The following is a 20,953-nucleotide window of genomic DNA, read 5'->3' on the forward strand; positions in this document are numbered from 1 at the left end:
GTCCTGAGTGCTTAAGAGAATACGTTTCCGACCACAACTCATTTATTTGGAAAAGTTCTTGTGTCTTGATTCCTGAAAATCATTAAATTATGGATGTATTTAGTGACAGCCTGAGGATATTGAGTTAGCAACAACGCCATTATAATTCCTATCAAACAAAGATAAATAACAAGTTGTCATATTTGTGACTTAATTGTCTAGTGCACCAAAGAAGGCAAGCTATAAAAGTGGAGGAATATGTGTGAATAACAGGGGAGGTCTGATGGACCTTCCCAAATTAGTTCTTTTGAAGTTAAATCTCAGAGGACCATATGGTTGGACTTGGAAATTATGGAGAGGCATTGTACTAGACATTGTCTCAGTAATTTTCTCACTAGCTATCCTCGATAATTGGCATTATGACAATGTATTGTGCATGTTTAGGATTTCATTTTACTCCTGGCAGTATCTACAGTAACATGGATGTGAATGTACTGCAGAACTTGTTTGCATCGATTATGCTTCAAGAGAAACGTGTTTACAGATATTGGTGAGATTTGATGGAGATGTAACTCAAGAAGTTCAATGCATAATATAGATACTTATTTTGGACCCACTATGTTTATCATTTGGCAAAATAATCTGTTCTGCTTGTGGAGTTTGTGGTCTTTACAATAAAGGGGACTTTGGCATAACATTACTAGAAACTTGACTGAATCATATCAAGATCAAATATGCATATTGGGTTCATCATGGTTTCGGTCTAGTTTAGATTGCATCAATAATTATTCTGATGGCAACTGGTCAAGTGGTCTTCTTTGGATAGGATTATCCCTAGTTATCTGTATTATGTCGTAGAGGTTCATATGACATGATTATGATTCATTTAGTTGGTAATGTTTGTAAATCAGTCCTAATTTTTGGTTCATGATGATATATGTTTTCATATCAAAACTCCCACGAAAGGATTGGCTTTTTTAGTTTTGCATGTCATAACATAATTAGGAGTAAATTAATTGGATCAGATATGAATGCAACTGAGTGATTCTTTCTTCTTGTGGGGGACCTTCAGAAGTTCATTTTTCATTCATAAATAACACATTTTTTGTTTGCTCTTAGAGCTTGAAAATATGTACTTTGATCCAAGGTTCTGAATATCATACCGTACTAATGTACCGATCAACCGGATACGGTATGTATTGAACTGTACCGAGCATACCGATACATGGTACACTAAGGTGTACCGATGTATCGCTCGTATCGGTCCTCTATCAAACTGGTATGTGCCACCGAGCGGTATGGTACAGTATTGCAAATCATAGTTTGATCCAAGGTCTGCCGTACCGAAGCGTACCATCCCGTACTGGTCCGACAGGTTATCGGTACGCGGACCGTCTGGTCTGCTACAGTATTATACCCTTGGACTACTCCGATCTGCTGAACAAACTGTGCATTGTTCTGCCTCTTGCAAACGCACTTGTTAGATTGCGCCTCCACGTCAATACAGCCACCGCTGCACCCCTCAAGGCCTAGCAACATGCTGAACTCGTTGCACACTTCAGCCTCCTCCGGACGTATCCTTCGCATGTCGAAGAGAAAGTTTCAATGCTCCATGGCGCCGAGTCTCGACCGCCTTGGGATGGCCACGAACAATCCATCGTCCGCATACAAGCCCATGCATGAGTACCGAATTCTTCGAGTTAGCAATTCCTCTCACCTCTGTGAGCTTTGCACAACTCTTTCGGTCGCTGAGCAACTCATTCCACTTTGCATGGTCTCGTCCTTTTGCCAAGCGCCTCGCTTGCCTTGAGCACCATCAAGTAAAGTTGTCAACGTTGAGCCGTAGCTCAAACTCAGCCATCCCAACCTTTGTGCGCTCCGCATTCTTCCAAGCTTGCCTGTTCTCGTGGTGCCTCTCGCGCGAAGGGTTGGCCATTCCTCTGAATGCCAATGTCAGATGCCCGCTCCTCTGAGCGACTCTTTTCCCTACATCTCCATGCCCGTTTTCCCTCAAACGGTCGCGCGTGTGCTGACTGCCCTCAACGCAGCCCCGCTAGGTCCCCCACGTTTGCATGTCAAGTGTTTCTATGAGTGCTTGTCCCGCTCTGATACCATAATGTCACGACCTTAGCTGGTTTTGCCTAAGGCGTGCGGCACCCTCGCGCGTCCGTCCGCAAAGGTCAGCCTCCCCGAAGCCTCCCATTGTACCTTAGGACCAACAAAAGAGAGAACGGGTTAAAGAGAACGCCTCAATCGGGATCCACAAGCAAACATGTCCGAAAAACACTTCATAGACAATGCAAATTACAAACAGACTTTACAAGCTCTGAACAGTGGCACAACAAAGGGTAAAATGGTCCATTACAGACCGAAAGGCTCTCGAACGTGTCCACATGACACAACCTTTATTTACAAGCCTAAAGAGGCCACCAACCCAACTAAAATGGGACTATTAAGCCTTCGGCCACTCCTTTACATTCTGTACAAGGCATGAACATGCCAAAAGACAACGGACAGACATAAGCATTACATCCAACATCTTGTTTAGAAGTTTGTCCGTTACATTCTCCCCCACTTATCCCTTCGACGTCCTCGTCGAAGCCTTTGTAAACACTGCAACTCTTCGCCTTTGCTGAGTCTTCAATCTTCCGCTCCAGCTGCAATGCGCCTCCTGGCTCCTAGCTTCTCTCTGCTGCTGTTTCTGAGTAGTCGAACCTTTGATCCGCCATGCTGCTTCAACTCGCCAATGACTCTGACTCTGGTGTGGGGTTGGCTGAGTTGTGTTGATCCTCGTTGATTCCTGCGGATCCACCAAATGAAGGAAAAGACCATTCTTACTGCGCCAGTTTCTCAAAATTTCCACATGCTGCTTGAACTGGGTGGATGCTTGTTGGAGCTTTAACGAGTATCGCCTCGCAAACTTCTGAAGTTTTGGGTCCTTCCTCCACAAAATCTGCTCATTGACTCTTCTTTCAGTTAGTTGTCACATCCAAGTAGGTTCGCATCACTTCCGCTTTCGATTGGCATTTCGTTGGGAAATGAAGCGGACAATCTACTCTCAGTAGCACTGATCACCGTTGGTGAGGATTTTGGCAACTATTGTCTTCCATTATCTTCGAAGGGTCTTTGAACTTGTGCAGCGCTCCTCTGCTGGATAGATAAGAGAATTGGGGTACTCGGTTTCGCCCATTCTCTTAAGAGTTGAGAAGGCAAAAGTTACTTGACTTCGCCCGCCTCCTCGAGGTTGTACTTCATGCATCGAGCTGGTTACTGGCCTTCGCCTGCTCTTTGCTCACACTTCTGAAGCACTTGAAGTGTTTGCACTCCTTGCGTTGAGTTAGTTACTGTGATTCACCTTCTCAATGCCATTGAACTTCTGGAATGCAGGAAGTTTTCACCCCAACTTGGAGTAATTCTCTGATAGATGAGGTCGCCTCTGGGATTGTACCGTCTTCTCCATCAACCCTGCCGCCTACTCCCCTGAGTAGCAAAGGTACAGCACCGCGTACTGCTTGCTTCGTTCCTTGGTCGTGCACTCTTGCATGACCCGAAGTCCTTCACTTACGGCTATCTTGATGAGAAACTTGTTGACACCGGTCTTACGAAGTTTCTTGGCCTCTGCCCTTCAGCCTTGTCTCGGTACTTGGAGATTGCCTCTGCATGCTCCACCTCCTCGGCCCCTTTCACGACCAAGCGCTCTCCCTCCGTGAGAGCAAGGGATCAATGACTTTGACGGGAGTCCCGCCTCTGCGGTACCATGGCGCTGCCATGCCCATGGCCTTACCATCCGTCGCCTTGCATCTGCATCCCTTTTCTTCACGATCAGTAGAGATGTCTCCGTGGCACTCCTCTGAGTCCACCTCCATTCTAACTGATGCTTGATTTTTGGGTAGCTAAGTCCCTCTGGACTCGTCGTCGCTTCCTCGCCCCTTTCGACCTCCTGCTTCAACACCTCTGTGTTCTCCAAGCAGTCTGTTTGGTCGATGGAAAGACAGACTGCAACTCCCATGCATGGCCTCTGCCATCACATTGTAGGGTTTGCACCGATTCTGTTCTCCTTAGCTTCCTTGGTAGCAACGTTCGCTTACTCGACCTTGTCCTCTGACTTGTCGGGCTCCCTTAAGCGAATATGAGCTCTGGAGCAGTCCAACTCTCCAGCTGCTTCGATCATACCTCTGCATGATCAAGTCCCTCTCATGGGACTCACTGGTCCTTGCATTCGAACTTTTCCCTTGGTGGAACCCAGCCCCCCATATGCTGATGACCAAGGTTTTCATCCGATGCAAAATTCGGTGCACGCCCGGAAGACCCGCCTCTGCGGTACCATGGCCTTCACTCCTTGAATCCATAGCCCTTCTTGCCGTCGTGTTGTTCACCAAAGCGGAGCTCCCAGTAGCTCCCGATCATACCTCCATATGATCTAGTCCCTCCCGGGACTATGTCGTGTGTGTCGCATTGCCACGAACTGTTCCACCACGATCCGCTGCACCATGTCGCCTCCTGGTGACATCTCCATTGCATTCTGATCCTTGTGGAATAAACTCGAATTGTGAACCCTCCATGTGTGGCCTCTGCCAATACATCGCAGGGTCTCCTCCACCTTCGATTTTGTTCGCTCCTTTGGCAATCGACCTTCATCCACCCACTCTTGGGTCACACCTAGATGAAGCACCGCTCTAGGACAGTCCGTCGCCTAGTAGCTCCCGAAGTCCACCGACTTCACTGTAATTTGTGCACCATTGTCTGGATCCTGGGCCTCTGCCCCTACCAGCACAATCTCCACTGCGCACCGCTTCCTTCATAGCAACTCGAATGGCAACACTGTGGCATATTCTTCAAGAGTACCCGCCTCTGCGTCCTCTTGCCCCGTGTTAAGGCCTTCTGTACCCAACTTCGCCTCCGCAAATTGAGTCGCCTTAGTTCCTCCATCGAATGCTCCTCCGAGATAAGGTGCATGTGCCCCGAAGCTCCCTTCGTCTTTGGCACCATGCAAGATGAGTCCGCTCTGTCAGAATGAAGGATCCAGGGAACAACATGATTCTACTCCTGCCTCTGCAAGAGTTCATGTCCTTGACCTCTGTCTAGGGAAAGCGCTGTGCCTCTGCTCCATGTTCCAACTTCTATGCTGGCTCCCTTCATGCGGCTTGGGTACTTCGCCAAGTTACACCCAAGTTGCTCCGCTCCTCGTTTTTGCATTGAGTCGATGGTGGCCCTCGCGCCCACCATTCCACGGGTCAGCCCTCCCTTGAGTCCGATCTCCATATCGACTCTAAGTGTGCCTTCATTTAAGTTGCTTCAGGTCGCTCCCCCACTTGATCTCGCAATGCATCCACCAATGCATTCTCTCGAGCGAGATCATGCGGCAACTCCTCGCTGCTTGCTCGGTCCATTGAGCTTCGTGGAGTTGTTGTTCGTGAGGTACTCCTCCTCAACATGTGAAGTCCGTCTCACATGATTCTCCCTCTGGAGTGCTGAGACTTATCCCTCCTGGATAACTGTCCTGTTGGAGCAACATCTCTCTTCGTTTCGGAGACCACCATCCCCTTGGACTACTCCGATCTGCTGAACAAACTGTGCATTGTTCTGCCTCTTGCAAACGCACTTGCTAGATTGCGCCTCCACGTCAATACAGCCACCGCTGCACCCCTCAAGGCCTAGCAACATGCTGAACTCGTTGCACACTTCAGCCTCCTCCGGACGTATCCTTCGCATGTCGAAGAGAAAGTTTCAATGCTCCATGGCGCCGAGTCTCGACCGCCTTGGGATGGCCACGAACAATCCATCGTCCGCATACAAGCCCATGCATGAGTACCGAATTCTTCGAGTTAGCAATTCCTCTCACCTCTGTGAGCTTTGCACAACTCTTTCGGTCGCTGAGCAACTCATTCCACTTTGCATGGTCTCGTCCTTTTGCCAAGCGCCTCGCTTGCCTTGAGCACCATCAAGTAAAGTTGTCAACGTTGAGCCGTAGCTCAAACTCAGCCATCCCAACCTTTGTGCGCTCCGCATTCTTCCAAGCTTGCCTGTTCTCGTGGTGCCTCTCGCGCGAAGGGTTGGCCATTCCTCTGAATGCCAATGTCAGATGCCCGCTCCTCTGAGCGACTTTTTTCCCTACATCTCCATGCCCGTTTTCCCTCAAACGGTCGCGCGTGTGCTGACTGCCCTCAACGCAGCCCCGCTAGGTCCCCCACGTTTGCATGTCAAGTGTTTCTATGAGTGCTTGTCCCGCTCTGATACCATAATGTCACGACCTTAGCTGGTTTTGCCTAAGGCGCGCGGCACCCTCGCGCGTCCGTCCGCAAAGGTCAGCCTCCCCGAAGCCTCCTATTGTCCCTTAGGACCAACAAAAGAGAGAACGGGTTAAAGAGAACGCCTCAATCGGGATCCACAAGCAAACATGTCCGAAAAACACTTCATAGACAATGCAAATTACAAACAGACTTTACAAGCTCTGAACAGTGGCACAACAAAGGGTAAAATGGTCCATTACAGACCGAAAAGCTCTCGAACGTGTCCACATGACACAACCTTTATTTACAAGCCTAAAGAGGCCACCAACCCAACTAAAATGGGACTATTAAGCCTTCGGCCGCCCCTTTACATTCTGTACAAGGCATGAACATGCCAAAAGACAACGGACAGACATAAGCATTACATCCAACATCTTGTTTAGAAGTTTGTCCGTTACATTCTCCCCCACTTATCCCTTCGACGTCCTCGTCGAAGCCTTTGTAAACACTGCAACTCTTCGCCTTTGCTGAGTCTTCAATCTTCCGCTCCAGCTGCAATGCGCCTCCTGGCTCCTAGCTTCTCTCTGCTGCTGTTTCTGAGTAGTCGAACCTTTGATCCGCCATGCTGCTTCAACTCGCCAATGACTCTGACTCTGGTGTGGGGTTGGCTGAGTTGTGTTGATCCTCGTTGATTCCTGCGGATCCACCAAATGAAGGAAAAGACCATTCTTACTGCGCCAGTTTCTCAAAATTTCCACATGCTGCTTGAACTGGGTGGATGCTTGTTGGAGCTTTAACGAGCATCGCCTCGCAAACTTCTGAAGTTTTGGGTCCTTCCTCCACAAAATCTGCTCATTGACTCTTCTTTCAGTTAGTTGTCACATCCAAGTAGGTTCGCATCACTTCCGCTTTCGATTGGCATTTCGTTGGGAAATGAAGCGGACAATCTACTCTCAGTAGCACTGATCACCGTTGGTGAGGATTTTGGCAACTATTGTCTTCCATTATCTTCGAAGGGTCTTTGAACTTGTGCAGCGCTCCTCTGCTGGATAGATAAGAGAATTGGGGTACTCGGTTTCGCCCATTCTCTTAAGAGTTGAGAAGGCAAAAGTTACTTGACTTCGCCCGCCTCCTCGAGGTTGTACTTCATGCATCGAGCTGGTTACTGGCCTTCGCCTGCTCTTTGCTCACACTTCTGAAGCACTTGAAGTGTTTGCACTCCTTGCGTTGAGTTAGTTACTGTGATTCACCTTCTCAATGCCATTGAACTTCTGGAATGCAGGAAGTTTTCACCCCAACTTGGAGTAATTCTCTGATAGATGAGGTCGCCTCTGGGATTGTACCGTCTTCTCCATCAACCCTGCCGCCTACTCCCCTGAGTAGCAAAGGTACAGCACCGCGTACTGCTTGCTTCGTTCCTTGGTCGTGCACTCTTGCATGACCCGAAGTCCTTCACTTACGGCTATCTTGATGAGAAACTTGTTGACACCGGTCTTACGAAGTTTCTTGGCCTCTGCCCTTCAGCCTTGTCTCGGTACTTGGAGATTGCCTCTGCATGCTCCACCTCCTCGGCCCCTTTCACGACCAAGCGCTCTCCCTCCGTGAGAGCAAGGGATCAATGACTTTGACGGGAGTCCCGCCTCTGCGGTACCATGGCGCTGCCATGCCCATGGCCTTACCATCCGTCGCCTTGCATCTGCATCCCTTTTCTTCACGATCAGTAGAGATGTCTCCGTGGCACTCCTCTGAGTCCACCTCCATTCTAACTGATGCTTGATTTTTGGGTAGCTAAGTCCCTCTGGACTCGTCGTCGCTTCCTCGCCCCTTTCGACCTCCTGCTTCAACACCTCTGTGTTCTCCAAGCAGTCTGTTTGGTCGATGGAAAGACAGACTGCAACTCCCATGCATGGCCTCTGCCATCACATTGTAGGGTTTGCACCGATTCTGTTCTCCTTAGCTTCCTTGGTAGCAACGTTCGCTTACTCGACCTTGTCCTCTGACTTGTCGGGCTCCCTTAAGCGAATATGAGCTCTGGAGCAGTCCAACTCTCCAGCTGCTTCGATCATACCTCTGCATGATCAAGTCCCTCTCATGGGACTCACTGGTCCTTGCATTCGAACTTTTCCCTTGGTGGAACCCAGCCCCCTATATGCTGATGACCAAGGTTTTCATCCGATGCAAAATTCGGTGCACGCCCGGAAGACCCGCCTCTGCGGTACCATGGCCTTCACTCCTTGAATCCATAGCCCTTCTTGCCGTCGTGTTGTTCACCAAAGCGAAGCTCCCAGTAGCTCCCGATCATACCTCCATATGATCTAGTCCCTCCCGGGACTATGTCGTGTGTGTCGCATTGCCACGAACTGTTCCACCACGATCCGCTGCACCATGTCGCCTCCTGGTGACATCTCCATTGCATTCTGATCCTTGTGGAATAAACTCGAATTGTGAACCCTCCATGTGTGGCCTCTGCCAATACATCGCAGGGTCTCCTCCACCTTCGATTTTGTTCGCTCCTTTGGCAATCGACCTTCATCCACCCACTCTTGGGTCACACCTAGATGAAGCACCGCTCTAGGACAGTCCGTCGCCTAGTAGCTCCCGAAGTCCACCGACTTCACTGTAATTTGTGCACCATTGTCTGGATCCTGGGCCTCTGCCCCTACCAGCACAATCTCCACTGCGCACCGCTTCCTTCATAGCAACTCGAATGGCAACACTGTGGCATATTCTTCAAGAGTACCCGCCTCTGCGTCCTCTTGCCCCGTGCTAAGGCCTTCTGTACCCAACTTCGCCTCCGCAAATTGAGTCGCCTTAGTTCCTCCATCGAATGCTCCTCCGAGATAAGGTGCATGTGCCCCGAAGCTCCCTTCGTCTTTGGCACCATGCAAGATGAGTCCGCTCTGTCAGAATGAAGGACCCAGGGAACAGCATGATTCTACTCCTGCCTCTGCAAGAGTTCATGTCCTTGACCTCTGTCTAGGGAAAGCGCTGTGCCTCTGCTCCATGTTCCAACTTCTATGCTGGCTCCCTTCATGCGGCTTGGGTACTTCGCCAAGTTACACCCAAGTTGCTCCGCTCCTCGTTTTTGCATTGAGTCGATGGTGGCCCTCGCGCCCACCATTCCACGGGTCAGCCCTCCCTTGAGTCCGATCTCCATATCGACTCTAAGTGTGCCTTCATTTAAGTTGCTTCAGGTCGCTCCCCCACTTGATCTCGCAATGCATCCACCAATGCATTCTCTCGAGCGAGATCATGCGGCAACTCCTCGCTGCTTGCTCGGTCCATTGAGCTTCGTGGAGTTGTTGTTCGTGAGGTACTCCTCCTCAACATGTGAAGTCCGTCTCACATGATTCTCCCTCTGGAGTGCTGAGACTTATCCCTCCTGGATAACTGTCCTGTTGGAGCAACATCTCTCTTCGTTTCGGAGACCACCATCCCCTTGGACTACTCCGATCTGCTGAACAAACTGTGCATTGTTCTGCCTCTTGCAAACGCACTTGCTAGATTGCGCCTCCACGTCAATACAGCCACCGCTGCACCCCTCAAGGCCTAGCAACATGCTGAACTCGTTGCACACTTCAGCCTCCTCCGGACGTATCCTTCGCATGTCGAAGAGAAAGTTTCAATGCTCCATGGCGCCGAGTCTCGACCGCCTTGGGATGGCCACGAACAATCCATCGTCCGCATACAAGCCCATGCATGAGTACCGAATTCTTCGAGTTAGCAATTCCTCTCACCTCTGTGAGCTTTGCACAACTCTTTCGGTCGCTGAGCAACTCATTCCACTTTGCATGGTCTCGTCCTTTTGCCAAGCGCCTCGCTTGCCTTGAGCACCATCAAGTAAAGTTGTCAACGTTGAGCCGTAGCTCAAACTCAGCCATCCCAACCTTTGTGCGCTCCGCATTCTTCCAAGCTTGCCTGTTCTCGTGGTGCCTCTCGCGCGAAGGGTTGGCCATTCCTCTGAATGCCAATGTCAGATGCCCGCTCCTCTGAGCGACTTTTTTCCCTACATCTCCATGCCCGTTTTCCCTCAAACGGTCGCGCGTGTGCTGACTGCCCTCAACGCAGCCCCGCTAGGTCCCCCACGTTTGCATGTCAAGTGTTTCTATGAGTGCTTGTCCCGCTCTGATACCATAATGTCACGACCTTAGCTGGTTTTGCCTAAGGCGCGCGGCACCCTCGCGCGTCCGTCCGCAAAGGTCAGCCTCCCCGAAGCCTCCTATTGTCCCTTAGGACCAACAAAAGAGAGAACGGGTTAAAGAGAACGCCTCAATCGGGATCCACAAGCAAACATGTCCGAAAAACACTTCATAGACAATGCAAATTACAAACAGACTTTACAAGCTCTGAACAGTGGCACAACAAAGGGTAAAATGGTCCATTACAGACCGAAAAGCTCTCGAACGTGTCCACATGACACAACCTTTATTTACAAGCCTAAAGAGGCCACCAACCCAACTAAAATGGGACTATTAAGCCTTCGACCGCCCCTTTACATTCTGTACAAGGCATGAACATGCCAAAAGACAACGGACAAACATAAGCATTACATCCAACATCTTGTTTAGAAGTTTGTCCGTTACAGAGCGGTATGGTACAGTATTGCAAATCATAGTTTGATCCAAGGTTTGCCGTACCGAAGCGTACCATCCCGTACTGGTCCGACAGGTTATCGGTACGCGGACCGTCTGGTACTGCTACAGTATTATACTGTAGCGCTGCTACAGTGCTAGAGTATGAAAAAATAAAAAAATATTCGGTACACCAAGGTGTACCGCTTGGTACACCCTGATGTACCACCCGGTACACCGGTATCATACCGTACCAAGTCCGAGTCGAAATGCCGGTATGGTACGGTACAACGAACCTTGGTTTGATCAATAAAATATTACTAGAATTGTTTCGAATGATTGGTTGGCCATTATTATCTTCTTCATTGTTTTTTGTTTGTACTGGTTGTAACCCTGATGCTTCTTTGTTTGTTTCTAATCAAGTTCATACTGTTTTTTTTTTTAGTTTGGTTATGATGATTCCTGTTGTATGTATTAAGCTGGAACTAGATTGAGGAAACACAATGCCACCTAGACTTACATCAGTTGGAAATTGAATAGGTTAAAATATCTCTGAGAAGTATGATATGAAACACTAACCATACCTTTCTGCAAAAGTTATGAACTCTAAGATAATTTTTTCTTTGCCTGTAGTCATGTGTGACTTCAGATTGATACGAAGTTGGGAATTTTGTTATTTTTTACAACTTGAGGTATACATGTGGCTATTGTTTCTTCTCTTGCCAGTGTAGTTACCTGAATCAGCATGCAGAATTGAACTGACAGAGCATGTAGAAGGTCTTATGTTCGAAGGAATGCAATTTGAAGTTTGAAGTATTAAAGAGAGTTTTTGGATAACTGAACTATTTGTTTGTTCATCCCCCCATGCTGCTGTCAAGATTCATTTGGAACAGTAATCCAGGATCCATATACTATAAATCTCTTTTGCCTTGAGTTTCATTCTATCATCAGATGGAAACTTTCTTTAGGCATCTCTGTCATTAGATTCTTTATGTTTCAAGAGGGAACTGGACTGAGTGTGTTGTATCTTAAGTACCATAACATAGTTTGAAGATCTTAGAATTCTAGCCAAAAGAACATCTGTGATAAACACATTTTCCTGAACTTATATACATTAAGTTGATCTACTACTGCATTAGAAATCCTAACTACACAATGTCTTATGGCATTTATTAGGTTAATGATGATCATCTATGAGTGTATAACTTGACCTGAAAATTTTACTTATTGATATGGAGCTAAGTGAATTGCACAGATTTATCATCACATGACTTGATGGTCAATTTCCGGCTCTCCCATAAGGTTACACATCTTAGGCACTGATTACATAACATAACAAATGATGTGACCCAGACTGCCTCTTCAGCTCGAGTAAATCTTAGTCCAGAATGCATCTGCCAAATGCATTATTTTTGCTTTGCTATATCGAAGTGAGTTCAAAGTGATGCAGAGTTGTAAATATGGGGTTATAAATCTTTGCTTGTCTACTTACACTTGCACATCGTATTTTTTGAACACTACTAACCTAAATTTGTAATTGATATTGGTGGAGAGAGTTGACTGGATGTTTGGTACTTGCTTGCCTGTAAATGCAGTTGGCATCAACAACTTGCTACAGATATTATTTATTTGGTTATCGTTACATATCTAAATAGGTGCTTGACTGCCTGTGATTGTGGCAAATATTATATGGTTTTGCTTGTATGGTATATTATGTGCAATTCTACATGTCAGCAAATAGTTCATAGTGGAATTGCCGGCTTCAGGTGCATGCTATAGTTTTAAGTATAGGCACAAACTTCACTATATATATACCGTTTCATGTAGGTCGTAATTCTTCCTTGTTCGTACAAATGATCTAAAGTCAGTTATTCTTACATCGTTCAACACTGGCATATTGCAACTTGTGTTGATTGATGTGGAACCCAAGTTTTTCGCAGCAGTTGGAATGACAGACTTTGACTCACGGTGGCCTTCAACTCTTCTGACCTTGTGAATAGGGTATCTATCTTTCTGTGCCAAAATACTATTGCTTTTAATGATGGCGTCACGATGATATAAAACATTACGAGTCTGTCCTAAATAAAAGACATGAGAGTTTGTATCTTATGTTGATGCACTGAAAAAGCCACTCATAAGCTCAACCATCTCTTTGTTGTTGACCCCGTCAGGCTTTACACGTACACAAAGGATCGATGGACTTCGTCGAGTTCCTCTAGAACATATGTCTCGATCGAATCTCGATCGAATGAAATTTCGTCAGGGTTAGAATGAAATATTCACCCTAATCCCGAGTCCTAAGCAAAGGTTAGGATCTTGAATGAACCAATATGCTTGGTCGCGATGCTAACTGCACTCTTTTAATTCACTTTGAAAGTTCTGAGATAAAAGTCATTCTCACAATGAATCATTCTTATTGTTATTATTGTGTTATCGCAATGAGCCTATGCCACGTCTTCCTTCCTCTCGAAAACTAGTGTTGCATTCTTGTTAACATGTTCCGACTTAAGTCACGAATCGAATCTTGACACACTAATGAGGCACCAGCGAAAGGGCGTAAAGGTGCGGCAGGCAACACGGTGCGACTCTTGATGTCTATCTGGCACGAGAAGCGAGTAGAGGACATGATGAAGCATCTTAAATATATATAATAATAAATTACAAGGGCCCCTTCGATTTAATGCAGCTCGCGTGGTTGGGACGCGAGGCTGGAGAGAGAACCGCTCGCAAACGACCCGTTCATCCGCCGGTACACGAAAGCTTCGACCTTTGGCGGTGGCCGCGTCAACGCGGTGCGATGCGTTGCGCCCACCGACACACCAACCCGAAGGTTTGGTCGTACGTCGAGCAATGTTGATCCGGTAAGTAAATGCCTTTTGTGCCCAAGCCAAGTCCCGGCAATGGGATGATGTTAATAACCAGGCCAGCCTGTCCGTAATAGATAGACCTGTCGAAAGCCATCGTCATGTCGTCCTGCCTCTCTCTCTCTCTCTCTCTCTCTCTCTCTCTCTCTCTCCCTGCAAAGTGTAATTTTATTTAGGGTTACCGTGTTCCGGCCAACGGATTTAGAGGTATGACGTGTTTATTGACGTATACCGAGTTGAAGCGGAGCCACGAAGGATCCCAGAAAACAAAAAATCGCAAGACCCTTCAAATCAACGCGAACGACGACGACAGGAACGAGGGAGAGATATATCTACACGCGAATATGACCAAAAGCTGCGTTCATGAGACAGAGTAGTCAAAGCAGTCACACCACGAAAGCTTCAACCTTCAACGGCGGCCGCGGTGTCAACACAACCCCCAACCGCGTACCTTCTCTACCTCACGGCGGCATGACGTCGAGGTAAACACAGCGATTAAACAAGATATTGTCAACTTATTTTATTTTGGGCAAACTATTTAGAAAAGCTTCGATTAATTAATTCTTACAGGATGACATCACTCGATTGATTAATTATCAAGGTGTTGTTTTTTATAAATTTAATTTTTTACTCTTTTATTTTAATCATTTTTATCAAAATTATCTATGCCGATTCAGGTTAAATCATACCTCTACTCCTCTTTTATTTACTGTATATAATAAAATTAAAATGACAAGAATATTGATGAAAACTAGGGATGTCCTTATAAAATTTTTAGTATAAAAGCATCATCCAATAAAAATTAATTGATAGAGATTATTTTAAATAAATTATCCTTTAATCTTTTGAGTAAATTTTTTGAACAAACTCTTAGTTTAAAAAATTCTTATAAAATACTTTTTCTTTCGTAAAAGATGATTTTATCCATATCTTCATCACATCAATCATCATCTTTGCACGCAAGACTTTATCTATCTTTGTCCTTGCCTTATTGCCCTACTAGTCATCATCATCGCTTGTATCATTGCCCTTGTCCGTAATTTTCTCTGCCAAGATCAATAATAGGATGATAAAGATGATGGACAAAGAATGAGAAGAACAGTAGGAGCAATAAAACGAAGACGAAAATAAGAGTAACAGGACAAAGAAAACCAACTAGTAAGATACATATGACTAAAGGTAGATACATAAACAATCAAAGATAAACGAGGATAAAAAACGAAACATACAAGCGCCTATTTGTGAGACGATCATCGATGAAAATAGAGACGACAATAAGGGCAAAGACAACAGCTTATGGGGAGAAACAAAATTATCTTTTACAGAAAAGAAAAAAAAACTCTACTAAAATAAAAAAAAAATGCTCCTTCGGAATTTCTCAAAACTTAGGCGAGTCTTCTATGAAATGTTAGGGGTATCTCTGGATTTAAGTGCGAAAAATACTCGGAGCACCGTGTCGACGTGACACAATTTCTTTCCTGGCCCACCCAGTCACCTTTCTCGGTCGACTTAGGCCACGAGCCAATGTTCGTTCTGTCAAAACATTCAACTCCACGCTTCCAACTTTGCTCGTAATAATATAGTAGCTAATCCATCCTTACCGACTTATCTACCCGACGGCTTATGGGGGAAACGGGATCACCGAAGGGCAAGAGAAACGATCGAGATCCATGGAGGTGAAGCACCGCACCGCCCGGGCCTTGGTGCAGCGCCTCGACTCCTCCACCGCCGCCGAAGCCATCGCTGAGATCCGCCTCCTGTCGAAGCACGACCCCGAGATGCGCGCCCCCCTCGCCGATGCCGGCGCCGTCCCCCTCCTCGCTGCCCGACTCCTCGACCACCATGATTCCTCCGACGCCGAGACCCAAGAGAACGCCGCCGCCGCCCTTCTCAACATCTCCATCTCCGCACGCGAGGCCCTCATGTCCACCCCGGGCATCCTCGACGCCCTCGCCGCCGCCCTCCGCCTCCCCCTCGCCGCCGCCGCCCAGCACGCCGCCGCGACCCTCTATAGCCTTCTCTGCGTCGACGCCTACCGCCCCATCATCGGGTCCAAGAAGCCCCTCATCACCGGCCTCGTGGACCTCATCCGCACACCCGGCGCCTCGACCAGGTCCATCAAGGACGCGCTCAAGGCCCTCTTCGGCCTGGCCCTCTACCCGCTCAACCGCGCCGCCCTAGTCGAGCTCGGCGCCGTGCCGCCCGTTCTCGCGCTGGTGGCAAATGACGCGCGGACGGGGGTGGTGGAGGACGCGACGGCGGTGATCGCTCAGGTGGCGGGCTGCTACGAGAGCGTGGACGCGTTCAGGAGGGTGGACGGCGTGAGGGTCCTGGTGGACCTGGTGGGCGCGTCGACGGGGGCGAGCGGGAGGGCGAGGGAGAACGCGGCGGCCGCGCTGCTGAACCTGGTGATGAGCGGGGGGCACAAGGCGGTGGGAGACGTGATGGAGGTGGAGGGGTGGGAGGCGGCTATCACGGGTCTCGCCGGCGGCGGGGTGACCGCGAGGGGGAAGAGCAAGGCGGAGGCACTGCTGAGGGTTCTGAGGAGCGAGCGGCAGAGCCAGCCGCCCGGCCGTGATGATTCCGAGACCGGCTTCGACTCTTCGGCGCCGCAAACGCTGCTCTATTCTTCCTCCAACAGTAACTCGATTGGGTAGCTGACGGTAGATTAGATTCTCTCTTGCAGCTTTCTTGATCTGTGTTCGCTGTAGATAGTCACATAAGCTACAAGGAAGCAACACCTACATCGGATCGAGATATCTGTAATTGATGTTGCTTCAAGGTTCTATTGCTTCGATGTATCGCAAGGAAGACACATTTCCTTCGACCGACACATTGGAGTTGGTTTTGTCCCAAAGAAGAAGGAATTGACTTTTGGCCGTACATCGCATGTCACCCTCTCACCTGCGACCCTCCGAGCTTATACAAATAAAATAAATAAATAAATAATAAATTCCTAAAAAATATGGATATTACCTTCTCCACATGCCCTCTGCTTTCATCTTTGTCCATTACTTTCGTTCTTATTCATCATTATTGATAAGTTATTAAGGTTCCATCTTTGCACGTTGTCTCTATTATCAATCTCGAGGAAGAAAAAAATGATCGAAGAAAAAAGACCCGCATGTCGCCCGTCCCTCTACCTCTTACCTCTTATCTTTTTCTATTTTCCAATGTTAAAGAAATAGAGGAAGAGCAAGAATTACTATAATAATTGCTTCGTAAAAGATGAACGTATTACAGGTAATCTTAAACAAATATTTATTAATAGTTTATTATTGGTTCATCGTAATTCTTTAATTATAGGTTATACTTCCATGACTTTTAGCTCTTATGGATCCAAGTAACTTTTTTTTATAATCAAACCCCACATAGTTGATGGTGAATGCACCAATAAATTAACTTATTTTCTTCACATCATGGTTTCTTGGAGGGCTAGATGAGATTTCTTTAGCTACTTAGTGGCTAATGTTATAATGATCTAATCTAAATATTTGATTAATATAACTTATAATTGTCTGACTTATCATAAGTTTAAAGGCAACTTGAGTCTAGTAGGTGAGTATACAGTAAAACTTTCGAGCTGAGGATGTGGTGGTTTGATAAGGTATCTTACAAATTGCATTAAGACAAGTTAGTAAGAGAATTGAAAGACTCGGAAACTAGAAGTGTTTTGCACCCTAATTGATATCATATTCCTTGACAAGTTCATTCATTCATGAGAATCACTAGTCCAGTGTATGTGAGACTACAGTAAACATATTCGGGATTTATATGTTGCTTTGTTTGAGTATTAATCCCAAATAAAATAATGAATATAGATTATCTAATTCTCAACCTTCCAAATCCCATATCAATCCATGATTCTGTTGTTATGGGTTTTACAAAATCATGCATATGATTAAAAGTTTCTTTTTCTTTTAATTAAAGTCATTCACTAATCTCTCACAATAGGCTCAAATAAAAATGTTCTAATGAAGTTAGCTATGTTATGGGCTAACTCATTGAGGTTTCTTAACAAACGATCAAAATTAGTAATATTAATCAGCTCAACATAGACTTAGCCCCGTAGTACCTCCATCCTTTATTGAAAGTATAAAATAATCACTTTTGCATCACACATATTGCTAAAGGTGGCTATCCGACTTGGTTTCGATTGGATCTATACCGAGAGTCTAATTTCACTTGAGGTATTATGGGGTGACCGATGTGATACTAAGTATATAGGGTGACCCAGAATTCGAGATGCTCATTATTATACAAAGACTAGTATCACAAGGGATTCGATGTAATCTCTTACACAATTCAATTAGACTTCCGAAATGAGTTTAGAAAACGAAAAAAAGTATGTTTGACCTCAAAATCTATCCCTATTCATCTCTTATAATCGTCCTTCCCTTAACCATTTTTTATCAGGAAGATATTTTTCATAATAAAAAAATTTAAATTTTAATTATATTTTGTTGACATGACATATCCATCGAATGAAATTTTCTTTTCATTTTTTTGTTAATGCGACTATCACATATTTAACTTGAAATAAACACTGAAGCTTTTTCTTTTAGGAGAAAACCTAGATGTTGCATAATTATAGGCCTCTTAAGCCCCTCCAAAATTACCTTTCACTATGCAACCACCACAAATTCATCTGTATCTTTTATAATGTACCTACTGCCTCTGCAAGATCAGAGATTTCATTACTAAGATATCATCACATTCAATAATATATTCGGTAGGCTCAGCATACGATCGACAGTCCAATGAGAACACAATTACACAAATCACAAGAATCAAAGAGGATGAGAGCGAAACATTTGTTTGTATCAGATGACGTATTCGACTGTTTCCTACTCTTTGGACAATCAAACGATTGGAGGATGATTGACCGTACTGTGGGAATCATAGACCTGTAATGTGAAAACGAGTCCCTTCGTCACCGAGCTCGGCTGTTCATCATGGCTCTTTAATTCTCTGCGACAACAAGCCAAGCAATGCAATATTTGGTGAGGTTGCGTTTAATGTCTGATGAGACGGGAGGAATCATCCGACTGTTGTGATGGCAATTGGAGAGACCACTGCAGTAGCCGTGGGGACAAGCGATGTCATCGCTTCTACTCTTTGGTGTGGACGCTTCACCCAAATGCTTCGTTTCTTCTGCTTTTGGGGTTTCTCGTGGGACGAAGCTGTTGCACTTACTCAACTACTCAACGACAGACCATTTAAGTTGTGGACGATGAGATGTCATGTCTACGCCGACTCAGATGTTTTGTTAGGTTGATACATCAATTAAATGGTCTATCAGATTAATATGACGTGTGATTGTGCTAACCTTAACATCGATAGTTCGATCAATTTTTTTTAAGTATTTTAATATTCAAATCTAATGTGCTTTGAGAAAAATATATTAAGCATAAATTCATATATAAAATATGCACGTTTCAAATACATTCCCAAATACAATAGTTATAATATTCGGTATCCAACTATATCTACCCAATAGATTCTATTTTAGATAAATCTATGAGTTTGATCGAGAATATTCAAATCTAAATTATACTAGTCATCTCAAAACAATCAACCCACCACAACTATAATTTAAAAATAAAATAATAATGAATAAAGGTTCTCACTTGAGAATCTAATCGAGAATATTCAAATCTAAATTAAACTAGTCATCGTTACATGTCTCAAAACAATCAATCCACTACAACTATAATTTAAAAATAAAATAATAATGAATAAAGGTTCTCACTTGGGAACTTATTATTCTACTTTGTAAAATATATGAATGGATAATCAGAAAAATGTAACTATAATATACTCTGACATCATTTTGAGAATTTGATTAGATGGCCAAAAATCTTAAAAACTGATTCTAATAGTATAGTGCCCAATATATGATACATACTCAAATCCCATAATCAATTTTAAACTTGACTAAAAAATACTTAAACCTGATTTAATTGACTTGAGTGGATTCAGGTATCAAAATATTACCGATTGTCATATCTAATAATGATAAAATCATGATAATGGTTGAGATGATTATAACATGGCAATCTGAATAACAACAACAACATAAATGATATTAATATTGATGGTTGGTAATAATAAACTCCATAGGGGATGGTGGTGACAATGGTGAGAGTTCTAATGGAAATAGTGATAGTATCCACTAATTGTTAGTAAATATCTTAATAATTTATCGTAAGGTCCGAGATTTTATGATATCAATATAATTTAGTATTTTTATTTCAAAAATATTATGATATCAATATTTAGTTCAAAAATACTATTATAGTATTTTTGAATTAGCCTTATATTGTTTTTATAGATAAAAACACTATAAGGCTAGTTTTAAAACATTATATAGTGTTTTTATTTTTAAAATATTGTATAGTATTTTTAAAATAAAAAATATAATATTTTAAAAATACTATACAATGTTTTGTGGATAAAAACTAACCCACAAAACTCTGTAAATATTTGACAAATTTTTTTCTGATTTTGATAGGAAAAAAAACAACAACTTATAAAAGGAGCATTTTTGAAGCATTAGAAATAGGAGGTGACTGTTTGAGAATTATGAAAATGAGTACCATATGAGAAAAATTCAAAAATAAATACTTTCCTAAGCTATCACTCTTCTTGAAATTTATGATATAACTAATTACATTGCCAACACCAATCATATATTTAGGATAATTTATACATTAAAGTGGATTTAGCCCCATTGAGTATGTTCATAAAAATATTAATATATCAATGAACTCTATTAATTTTCTCCTTAAAATAAGATGAAGATCAATAAAAGTTGAGACACCCAACCATATTAGTAAAAAATCTATAAGGTACATGCACCATGAGATTTATTGGCCACATTATGCATCCCCCCATGAGATGCAAGTATCTTTGTCCTAGCATTTAAGACAAAGATTATGTAACATTAACATATAAATAGTAATAATCAAAGGCACTTCCCACACTTATTGCAACATAAAATACAGTTGGAATCTCCCATGGAGTACCATTATAATTACAATGCACTAATTTGAACCAGAGCTCATTTATAGTAAAATCCAACTATGAGCATAAATGATAGTAATCATCCATGGAGATTCATTTATTTGGCCAACTACTGCATGACTTTAATGGATCATGACACTTGGAAAGGCAGATTCCTGCTAATCACTCTCTCTCTCTCCACAGTACCATCCTACTGATTTATATGGAATGAAAATTTTTCTAACTAATTATATAAAATTTAATTCGATATAACTCAACTTACATCTTAATGAGTATTGATTGT

At 44.3% G+C, this 20,953-nt stretch overlaps 1 protein-coding gene across 1 annotated transcript; it reads left to right on the top strand.

Moving 5' to 3' along the window:
• The first annotated feature begins 14,962 nt into the window (after nucleotides 1-14,962).
• On the top strand, nucleotides 14,963-16,527 carry LOC135587314 (U-box domain-containing protein 4-like). The gene has a single exon (XM_065078569.1). It carries the CDS (start codon nucleotides 15,315-15,317, stop codon nucleotides 16,299-16,301), a length of 987 nt encoding a protein of 328 aa, XP_064934641.1. The 5' UTR covers nucleotides 14,963-15,314; the 3' UTR covers nucleotides 16,302-16,527.
• Nucleotides 16,528-20,953: the final 4,426 nt, after the last annotated feature.

The sequence above is a fragment of the Musa acuminata genome, chromosome BXJ1-8 (assembly GCF_036884655.1).
Source record: "Musa acuminata AAA Group cultivar baxijiao chromosome BXJ1-8, Cavendish_Baxijiao_AAA, whole genome shotgun sequence".
NCBI lineage: Eukaryota > Viridiplantae > Streptophyta > Magnoliopsida > Zingiberales > Musaceae > Musa > Musa acuminata.